Genomic DNA, 11770 nt, shown 5'->3' on the forward strand with positions numbered 1-11770 from the left:
ACCTCTAGGGCTGCCCGGCGCACTGCCTGAAACCTCCGGCGGCCTCTTTCGCCCCTTAATTAAAAAAAAAATAAGAAAGGCGAAAGTTGACAAGTGCAGCCACCCAAACTGCGGTGGGGGCAGTTGAAGGGGGGGGGGGCAAGGCTTCAGTCTGAGCGGACGCCCGAAGCGCTGCCTGATTTTTAAGCCGGCTCCCGTCGGGCTTTAAGGCGTCTTTATTCTCCAGAAAAAAGGGCCGCGCTCGGCTTCTCTGCACCTCCGCTGCGCGGTTCTTAACCCCGAAGAAGAGCTGAATTGAAGAGCGGCGGACTTCCAAAGGGTTGGGGTCCTTCAGGCGGTCTCCTGGGCAGCCTCAGCCACGTCTGTCGATCGCTTCCGCCCTCAGCGGTTCGCGGGGGGCCTCGCTGCCCACACGAGGACGCAGTTCCGGGTTGGGGAGCGGGAGGGGCGGCCTCCCTGAGGGAGGGCGGGGACGTCAGGGCGCTGTCCCGCTCTGGCCCCGCCCACGTCTTAAAGGGACAGGCCCACGTTGGAAGGGAGTGGGTGTGTGGGAGAAAAAAAAAGAGGCGTGAAGCGACGCAGGCAGAAATTCAGCAGGGGAAGCTCAATCCCTCTAAAAAGAAAGCATCTCAAAAAATAAAATAAAAATTCCACTCTTTATTTCCTTCCAGAACTGTCTTTTAATTGTTTACACTCCTAACGGCTTTCGAATCTCCGGAGTTAAAATGTTCATCATCATATTTTAACTTTTGTATTAATTTTCTTTTAAATATCCTGTAAACTGCCCTGAGTCCTTCGGGAAAGGGCGGTATATAAATCTAAATAAATAAATAAATAATAAATAAATATATCAAATAAATTATTAAATCATACACACACACACAGTGCCTATGGCATAAACGCAACTACATTAATAAAATGCACGTGTTAAATAATCGAACAATCAACAGTGCACATCTAAATACACAGTGCACCAATTAAATAATTAAATAATAGATGAGCACACCTGCAAAGTAAATAATAAGGGCACCACGAATAAGTAAACATCAGTAAATATTAAATAAATAATCAACAACCGTACATATTAAATGATAAAGCCATAAATAAATAATACCTGTTAAATAAACTGTAGATATGTAATGCAGATGAAATAAATGCTGAAAAATTGGTTAAACTTTTAAATGCTGTGGGATTTCCAAGGGCAAACGGATAATGCCAAGTGCCTGAATTTTTTATCCCGTGGCCACGGGGTTGCTGCAGCGGTCGTAAATGTGAAAAAACGGTTGTAAGTCACTTTTTTTCAGAGCTGTTGTAAGTTTGAACGGTCGCTAAATGAACGGCTGTAAATCGGGCATGACCTGTATATGTAATAATAGCAATAGCAGCAATAGACACCTTGGGTGCTATCCCAAAACATCTGGAGCACCACCTAGAGATGGGAAGGTCTGGGGAAAAAACAGGAAAAATGGGGGGGGAACAGATTTTTTTGTGGCAGCTGGAAGCTCAAACATATAAAGAACAGCTGCAGGAATTGGGTATCTCTCGTTTAATGAAGAGAAGGATGAAAGGGGGACATGATAGCAGTCTTCCAGTATCTCAGGGGCTGCCCCAAAGAAGAGGGAGTCAAGCCATTCTCCAAAGCGCCTGAAGGCAGGACAAGAAGCAATGGATGGAAACTAATCAAAGAGAAAAGCAACCTGAAATTAAGGAGAATTTTTCTAACAGTGAGAACAATTAACCCGTGGAACAGCTTGCCACCAGAAGTTGTGGAGACTCCATCAATGGAGGTTTGTTTTGAAGAAGAGATTGGACAGCCACTTGCTCAGAATGGTATAGGGTCTCCTGCCTGAGCAGAGGGGTGGACTGGAGGACCTCCAAGATCCCTTCCAACTCTTCTGCTATTCTGAAGGCTTACTGAGTTCTGCAAAGACCAAACTCCAAATGAAGACAAGAGAAGAGACACAGCAAGACATGGAATTCTGGGAATTGAAGTCAGTTCTTCAAGATGCCACGGCTGAGGAACATCTCATTAAACAGCAAATTCATAACTGCAACGAAAAGCAAATTAAATCTGAGCTAGCAATGCGCGGCAGCTGCCAAAAAAGCCAACACGGTGCTAGGCTGCATTAACGGAGGGATAGAATCAAGATCACGGGAAGGGTTAATACCACTTTACAAGGCCTGGGTAAGGCCCCACTTGGAATTCGGCGTCCAGTTTTGGTCACCACAATGTAAAAAAAGATGTTGAGACTCTAGAAAAAAGAGTGCAGAGAAGAGCAACCAAGAGGATCAGGGAACTGGAGGCTAAAACATGCAAGGAACGTTTGCTGGAATTGGGGATGTCCAGTTTAATGAAGAGAAGGATGAAAGGGGTGACATGATAGCAGTCTTCCAGTATCTCAGGGGCTGCCCCAAAGAAGAGGGAGTCAAGCTATTCTCCAAAGCGCCTGAGGGCAGGACAAGAAGCAATGGATGGAAACTCACCAAGGAGAGAAGCAACCTGGAACTAAGGAGAAATTTCTTGACATTTAGCCAGTGGAACCACCTGCCTCCGGAAATTGTGAATGCTCCAACACTGGAGGTTTTTAAGAAGAGACTGGACAGCCATTTGTCTGAAATGGTATAGGGTTTCCTGCCCGAGCAGGGGGCTGGACTAGATGACCTCCAAGATCCCTTCCAACTTCTATTATGATTATGATTATGATTTAAACTGGGGGTCAGACTTCTTCCATTGACCTCTTTCCCTCTTAGGCTTGTGGAACACTCTCCAAGGCCCCGGTTGGAAGACAATAGCTGCCTTCCATTCCTAGAAGGTTGTCTATAGTAACCAGAACCCCACCAGCCAATCAGGGTAGCCAGAAGGCTTAAATATGGCTATGGCATCATTGGAACTCTTGGTGGGATCCAGTCAGAGTAATTCCAGTCAACCCTTCAGATCTTGAAGGTTGCAGCCAGTTATTCCTGTGACATTTTCACTGGGAACCAAAGTCTCTTTGGGTGCTCCTATCCTGGACTCAATAGGGTGAAGGCAGGTGGATCCCAACAGGAGCCCCCACCTCCACCTGATTCCCTCTGATCTTCTGGATCATTGGGAAGAGGAACACCTAGTGGGATGAAGGGTTGATCCTTTCCGTAGAAGGTTGGTGAGATCTTCTGACTAGAGTCCCTCAAGGCGTTGTCTACTCAGCCATTGTCTACTCAGCGTTGTCTACTCAGCCTCTACTCAGGCCAGTCCTTCTCCACCTCTTTAAGTCTTCCTAGAGTTGAGATTGAATCGACCAATTGCTGGAAGGAGATCTCCCTTGGTGAAGCAGCTTTCCATCATGGTGGAACACTCGACGTCCACGCCGTACGTCTCGGTGATGGACCAGTATGGCTACCAAATTGGCAAAGCCATCGGGCACGGCTCCTACGGGACGGTCTACGAAGCTTATTTCTCCAAGCAGAAGTCCATGGTGGCCATCAAGATCATCTCCAAGAAGAAGGCCTCAGAGGATTATCTCACAAAGTTCTTACCCAGAGAAATACAGGTCATGATCTGTGTGTGGGTTTATTTCTGTGCCCACGGGTCTCTCTAGAATAGAATAGAATAGTTGAAAGGGAGCTTGGAGGTCATCTAGTCCAACCCCCTGCTCAGGGAGGAAACCCAATACCATTTCAGACAAATGGCTGTCCAGTCTCTTCTTAAAAACCTCCAGTCTTGGAGCATTCACAATTTCCGGAGGCAGGTAGTTCCACTGGTTAATTGTTCAAACTGTCAGGAAATTTCTTCTTAGTTCTAGGTTGCTTCTCTCCTTGATTAGAAAGTTGTGAATCCCTTGTAAACATCTACCTTCGTACCCTTGCAGGAACTCCTTCCAGGGCTTCAACACAATACAGGAAGTCCTTGACTTACAACAGTTCCGTTAGTGACCAAAGTTACGACACTGGAAAAAAGTGACTTATGACCGTTTTCCCCACCTACGACCGTTGCAGCATCCCAGGGGTCACGTCATCAAAATCCAGACGCTTGGCAACTGGCTCACATTTCTGACCGTTGCAGGGTCCAGGGGTCACGTGATCCCCTTTTGCGACCTTCTGACAAGCAACGGTCAGTGGGGAAGCCAGATTCACTTAACAACCGTCTAACTTGCTAACGCCATTGTGGTCGTGAGGCGAGGACAGCCTGTACCAAACGGGAAATTTTTCAATGCCTCATGGGTTAAAAAAAAATAAATAAGAGCCATCTCTTAGAAAGGCCCTTTGCGCTCCCTCAGAGACACCGTTGCTCCAATCTAGCTTCTCATTCCTATCTTTGCCTTCCTAGTCAGAACAATAATAATACTATTATTGTTAAGTTATTTATGTAGGTTTTTTTTTTAGGACATTTCCCTTTTTACTGCAGTGGAAGAACAGGGGGGCCAAGTCGTAATTCGAACCCCGAGCCTTCTCTCCTCTCCAGGTGATGAAGAGCCTCCGCCACAAATACGTCATCAGTTTCTACCAGGCCATTGAGACCACCTCCCGCCATTACATCATCATGGAGTTGGCACCAAGCGGTGATGTCTTGGAATGGATCCAGAAATCCGGAGCGTGTTCGGAAGCCCTGGCTGGCAAGTGGTTCTCGCAACTGACCCTGGGCATCGCCTACCTGCACGGCAAGGCCATTGTGCATCGGTGCGTGTACGTGTATGCGTGTGAGTGTGTAGGCGTTAATTGCATCCTTTGGGTTTCTATCCCAGCCCAGTTTCAAACAGAGGTGAGGAATTGGGATTGCCTCTCCTCCATTTTGTTTAGTTTTCAGCCCTTTTGTGGTAGACCAGAGTCCCCAACCTTGGTCACTTTATGACTTGTAGACTTCAACTCCCAGAATTCCTCAGCCAGCGTGCCTGGATGAAGAATTCTGGGAGTTGAAGTCCACAAGCAGAGGTCTTCAAACTTGGCCCTTTTTTGACTTGTGGACTTCAACTCCCAGAATTCCTCAACCGGACACACTGGCTGAAGAATTCTGGGAGTTGGAGTCCACAAGTCATAAAGTAGCCAAGGTTGGAGACCGCCGAGGTAAGCCACTCCGCTATCAAATGCCAAACAGCATCTACACTTCACTTAGTGACTGTTCGGAGTCGCAACGCCCCTGAAAAAAGCAACTTACGACCATTTTTCACACTTACGACCGTTGCAGCATCCTCGTAGTCATGTGGTCAAGATTCAGACGCTTGGCCACTGACTCACGTTTCTGACGCCTACAGTGCTCCTTTTGTGATTTTCTGACGAGCGAAATCAATGGGGAAGCCGGATTACTAATTTAAGATCTGCAGTGATTCGCTTAACGACCGGGGCAAGGAAGGTGGTCAAACAGGGCAAAACTCACTCAACACCTGTCTCGCTTAGCAATGGAAGCGTTGGACTCAACTATGGTCGTAGGTCAAGGACTACTGTGGTGAATGCTCCAACACTGGAGGTTTTTAAGAAGAGACTGGACAGCCATTTGCCTGAAATGGTATAAGGTTTCCTGCCTGAGCAGGGGGTTGGACTAGATGACCTCCAAGGTCCCTTCCAACTTTATTATTATTATTATTATTATTATTATTATTATTATTATTATTATTATTATTATTATTATTATTATTATTATTATTATTATTATTATTATTATTATTATTATATATTATTTATTTATTTATTTATTTATTTATTTATTTATTTATTTATTTCATTTCCATAGCCAACAGTTCTCAATCTTGGTCGGTTTCAGATGGGTGCACGAAACGAATTGTTTTAAGCTGGGGATTATGATGGAAAATGGGTGACACAGCTATAGTCCTCAATTTACAACAGTTCATCAAAGGGCCAAGTTTGAAGACCCCTGCTTGTGGACTTCAACTCCCAGAATTCCTCAGCCAGGCATACTGGCTGAGGAATTCTGGGAGTTGAAGTCCACAAGTCATCAGGGCCAAGTCTGAAGACCCCTGCTTGTGGACTTCAGCTCCTGGAATTCCTCAGCCAGGCATGCTAGCTGAGGAATTCTGGGAGTTGAAGTCCACAAGTCCTCAAAGGGCCAAGTTTGAAGACCCCTGATTGTGGACTTCTGCTCCCAGAATTCCTCAGCCAGGCATGCCGGCTGAGGAATTCTGGGAGTGGAAGTCCACAAGTCCTCAAAGGGCCACGTTGGAAGACCCCTGCCGTAGAGATTCGCTGAACAACCATCTTGCTCCGCCACAGAAATTTTGGGGCTCCATTGCGGTCGTAAAGTCGAGGACTGGCTGTGAAACCTCTTCCCCTTGAACGGCAGGGACCTCAAGCTGGAGAACCTGCTGCTGGACAAGCGAGAGAACATCAAGATCTCGGACTTTGGCTTCTCCAAGATGGTGGCCCCCCAGACGCAGCCCCCGCCCACCCCCTCCTACCGCATGATGAGCTGCTTCTCCCACCTCAGCCAGACCTACTGCGGCAGCTTCGCCTACGCCTGCCCGGAGATCCTGCTGGGCCTGCCCTACAACCCCTTCCTCTCCGACACCTGGAGCATGGGCGTCATCCTCTACACCCTGGTGGTGGCCCACCTGCCCTTTGACGACACCAACCTGAAGAAGCTGCTGAGGGAGACCCAGAAGGAGGTGACCTTCCCCAGCCACGTCCAGATCAATGACGAGATCAAGGTGAGGGGCAGGGCTGGCCGAGCAGCTGGGGATGCTGGGGGCTGTCAGACGGGCTGCCTTCCTTCCTTCCTTCCTTCCTTCCTTCCTTCCTTCCTTCCTTCCTTCCTTCCTTCCTTCCTTCTTCTCCCTCCCTTTCTTCCCTTCTCGTCAACTCCTTCCTTCCTTCCTTCCTTCCTTCCTTCCTTCCTTCCTTCCTTCCTTCCTTCCTTCCCTCCTTTTCCTTGCTTCCCTCCACCATTCTCCTTCTTTCCCACTTCTCCTTTCTTCCTTCCCTCCTCTCTCCTCATTCTCCCTCCTTCTCTCCCACTTCTCCTTCGTTCCTTCCTCCCCTCCCTCCTCCGTTCTTTCCTTCCCTGTTCCTCCCTTCCTTCCTTCCCTCCCTCCTGTTCCCAGTCCTTCCTTCCCTCCCTTCTTTGTTTCTCCCTCCCTCCTTCCTTTCTTCCCGCCCTCCCCCCTTCCCTTCCTTATTCTCCCCCTCTTCCAATTCTCCTTCGTTCCTTCCTCCCCTCCCTCCCTCCCTTTGGAAAATGCCAAATTTTACTGGCAGTCACTCATAGAACAGCCACTGCATTCTTAGGCAGCTGGGAATGACAAAAAATATTTTTTATTATTATTTCAAATAATTAAAAGGAGTGACTAGCACAGATGACGTTCCCTAGTTGGGTCACGAAATGTCTGCAAGAAAACAAGCTCAGAGAGCACCAAGGACCCCACAGTCCTCCTCCTCCTCCTCCTCCTCCTCCTCCCACACTCCCTTCCAGCACTGATGATGTTCCCTACTTGGGTCATGAAACGTCTGGAAGAAAACAAGCAAGCTCAGAGACCACCAGGGACCCCTCCATTAAATAAGAGTTGCTGGGTTGTCCCGTGAGCAAGTTGTCCCCTTCCGTTCAAGAATAGTGTGTTTCCCCCCCAAAAGACCTGGTTTTATATTAATTTTTGCTCCAAAAGACCCATTAGGGCAGGGGTCTTCAAGCATGGCCCTTTTAGGACTTGTGGACTTCAACTCCCAGAACTCCTCAGCCAGCGTGCCTAGCTGGGGAATTCTGGGAATTGAAGTCCCCAAGTCATCAAAGGGCCAAGTTTGAAGACCCCTGCTTGTGGACTTCAACTCCCAGAATTCCTCAGCCAGGCATGCTGGCTGAGGAATTCTGGGACTGGGAATTGAAGTCCACAAGTCATAAAAGGGCCAGGTTTGAAGACCCTTGCATTATTAGTTTGATTTGATTTTATTAAATTTATATGCCGCCCTTCTCCCTGAGGACACAGGGCGGCTCACAACCGTAAAAATTAAAAAACATAAAGTAATTTTTTTAAAAAGAATTAAACAATAGATGCAATAAATACAAGACAATTTAACCCAGTAAAAAGCCTAATTAAAAACCGTAGTCAGTCCAGGCCCGCTTGTTGGAACAACCAGGTCTTCAGGTCACGGCGGAAGGACCGAAGGCCAGGAGCCGTCCGCAGCTCCGGGGGGGGGGGGGGCAATTCATTCCAGAGGGTCGGTGCGCCCACAGAGAAGGCTCTCCCCCTGGGGGAGCCGGCATTGCCTGGCCGACGGCACCCTGGGGAGGCCGACTGTGGGAGCGAACCGGCTTTTTTTTCTGTTAATTTTCCTTATTTTCTGGAAAATACGGTACTAAATGCATCTAAATACATCTGACGATCTTAACTGGGGCTGATTTTTGACCTAGGGCTTATATTACGAGCATCCTGAAGGGGAGAAAAAATCACGCTAGGGCTTATTTTCCAATTAGGTCTAATTTTGGGGGGGGGCAAACACGGGTAGTCAGGTGTTGGTGAACGTCCCCTCCTACACGCGTGTCCTTGGTTCGCCCTCCCCGCAACGGGGAGGAAACCCCCTCCCCACCCCAACCCCGATCAGGAGGCCGTGGTGTTCAAGCGTGGGAAATCTCTTTGCAGGATTTGATCCGTCGCATCTTACGCCAGGCCTCCAAAAGGCTGAACATCCTGGAGATCCTGAAAGTGTCCTGGGTGCTGAAGTTCTTGGCAGAGAAGCCCACCTCCGAACTGAAGGCGCTTGAGGCCATCTGCGGACCCCGGACGGCGGAGGCCGGCAAGAGCACCCCCAGCCCCACCACCCCCAACACCAAATCCAAGTCCCTCACCTTTGTGGCGGACAAAAAAAAACTAGCCAGCCGGATTCGGAGCACGGGCCAGATCAAGCCGTCTAAGAACGCGGAGAAAACCAGCTGAATAGCCGATTAAAATATATATATATATCAATATAGATATTTGTTTTCTGAGGTTTTCGTGGGTGTTTGTATGTAGATCTTTGGTCATTCGGGTTTTTCCCCACGTAGAATTGGAGGTATCAGGGCAACGTTTCGACGAAATCTCATCTGTCATTCCTCAGGCTGGTGGCTTCAGCTTCGTTCTTCTGGGAGAAGTGTGTGATAGTGGCTGTTTTTTCCTTTTAAACTGCCAGAGGGGGTGTGTTCTGTGGGTGGAGGCTTGGCTGTGTTCTGATGGGGTGGAGGTGTGCTCTGATTGGGTGGGGGCCTAGCTGTGTTCTGATTGGGTGGGGATGTGTTTTGAGTGGATGGGCTGGTCTCAGCTGCCAGCCTTAGACCTGAACTGGTGAGTTGTGCTGCTTTTGTTCGGCTCCGTGTTTGTGGTGGTGCCATATATATATATATATATATAAAGGTAAAGGTAAAGGTTCCCCCGCACATGCATGCTAGTCGTTTCCGACTCTAGGGGCCGGTGCTCATCTCCGTTTCATAGCCGAAGAGCCAGCGCTTGTCCGAGGACGTCTCCGTGGTCATGTGGCCGGCATGACTAGACGCCAAAGGCGCACGGAACGCTGTTACCTTCCCACCGGAGTGGTCCCTATTTTTCTACTTGCATTTTTACGTGCTTTCGAACTGCTAGGTGGGCAGAAGCTGGGACGAGTAACAGGAGCTCACTCTGTTACGCGGCACTCGGGATTCGACCCGCCAAACTGCCGACCTTCTGATCGACAAGCTCAGCGTCCTAACCCACTGAGCCACCGCGTCCCATATATATATATATATATATATATATATATATATATATATATATATATATATATATATATATATATATATATATATATATATATATGTAGATCTAGAGTCTCGGGTTTCTTCCCGCGTTCCTTTCATCTTCAGAAAGTTGTGGCGACGTTTCGACGAAATCCCATCCGTCATCATCAGGCCGGAGTGTTTCTCCTGCTGCTACCAGGAGCAATGCGTGGTCTGGCTGTTCCTTTCTTTCCAACTGCCGGTGGGGCTGTGTTCTGACTGGGAGGAGGCGTGGCTGCTTTCTGATTGGGTGGGGGTGTCCTCCGGCTGGGTGGAGGCGTGGTTGTCTTCTGATTGAGTGGAGGCGTGGCTGTCTTCTGATTGGGTGGATCTACACATACAGACACCCGCGAGAATCTACAAAAACAAATATAAAAATATATATATATATATATATATATATATATATATATATATATATATATATATATATATATATATATATATATATATATATATATATATATATATATATATATATATATATATATATATATATATATATATATATATATATATATATATATATATATATATATATATATGTGGGACTCTACAATCTTGCATCTGGACACTGGGCTGAGCTGCTAGATTTCTAGCTGCAGGGAGGCGGTGTCCAGTATGTCCCGGGAATGCAGGGAGACTCTCGAGGCAAGGGGACCTTTTAAAAAGGGGGAGGGGAAGAAGAGTGGTCCAGATAAAAGACCGGAGGGAAATGCATTCTTTGCTACTAGTCCTCGACTTACGCCGCTTCGCTTAGTGACCGTCGGAAGTTACAACGGCGCTTGGGAAATAAAAGCGACTTAGGACCATTTCCCACGGCCGTGTGATCAAAATTGAAACACTTAGCAACTGACTCGTGTTTATGACCGTTGCAGTGTCCCGGGGTGTCATGTGACCCCCTTTTGGGGTCCTTCTGACAAGCAAAGTCACTTAAACGACTAACTGAACATCTGCAATGTTTCACTTAGCCACGGTGGCGAGGTTGCAAAACAGGGCAAAACTCAATGAACAGATGTCTCCCTTAGCCACCGAAATTTTGGGTCGGAAGTCGAGGACTACCTGTGTTTTTCTGAAGATGGACAGAGTTTTGTGCTTCCAAACGGTCACAAGAAGCTCGGGCAGCACTTCTCAACCTCGGCCACTTTTAAGATAGATGTACTTCAACTCCCAGGATTCGCCAGCCAGCTTGGAATTATGGGAATTGAAGTCTAGTGCTGGTGAGGTTACCAAGTTTGGGTAATGAAACGTCTGCGAGAAAACAACCAAGCTCAGAGGCCACCAGGTCTACCTCTCTTAAGCCTGGCATCTGGGAGTTGAAGTCCAGATATCTTAAGCCTGGCATCCTGGGAGTTGAAGTTCATGTAAGCTTGGAATCCTGGGAGTTGAAATCCATACATCTTAAAATGGCTAAGGTTGGAAAATCCTGGACACGTGCTTCGTCAATTGAAGTCCACATATCATAAGCATAGAATCGTGGGAGTTGAAATCCACATAAGCATGGAATTCTGGGAGATGAAGTCCAGATGTCTTAAGCATGGAATCCCGGGATGTTGAAGTCCACTTAAGCATGGAATTCTGGGAGTTCAAGTCTACCTGTCTTAAACATAGGCTCCTGGGAGTTGAAGTTCACATACACATGGAATCCTGGGAGTTGAAGTACATATACACATGGAATCCTGGGAGTTGAAGTACACATACGCACAGAATCCTGGGAGTTGAAGTACATATACACATGAATCCTGGGAGGTGAAGTTCACATACGCACAGAATCCTGGGAGTTGAAGTACATATATGCATGGAATCCTGGGAGTTGAAGTTCACATAAGCATGGGATTTTGGGAGTTGAAGTCCACGCATCTTAACGTGGCTATGGTTGAAAAAACCTGGGATAAATGGTTCAAGATGGCAACATGAGGTAAAAGATTCATTCCGTAAAAAAAATCAGGAGCTGATGTAAGAAATTACCAAATTTCTGACGTTTTGGCTACTAGAACTGTTTTTTTTTTAACCTCTGCCACTTTAAGAGGTGCGAACCTCAACTCCCAGAGTTCTCCAGCCATCATA

General features: G+C 47.3%; 1 protein-coding gene across 1 annotated transcript; it reads left to right on the forward strand.

Moving 5' to 3' along the window:
* Positions 1-3323: 3323 nt before the first annotated feature.
* On the forward strand, positions 3324-9123 carry LOC308676809 (testis-specific serine/threonine-protein kinase 4-like; the record flags this gene model as incomplete). Its single annotated transcript, XM_081342839.1, has 4 exons — positions 3324-3530; positions 4442-4656; positions 6272-6635; positions 8559-9123. 4 exons carry the CDS (start codon positions 3324-3326, stop codon positions 8850-8852), a joined length of 1080 nt encoding a protein of 359 aa, XP_081198965.1. The 3' UTR covers positions 8853-9123.
* Positions 9124-11770: the final 2647 nt, after the last annotated feature.

The sequence above is a fragment of the Vipera berus genome (genome assembly GCF_964194415.1).
Source record: "Vipera berus genome assembly, chromosome: W".
NCBI classification, from domain to species: Eukaryota; Metazoa; Chordata; class Lepidosauria; order Squamata; family Viperidae; genus Vipera; species Vipera berus.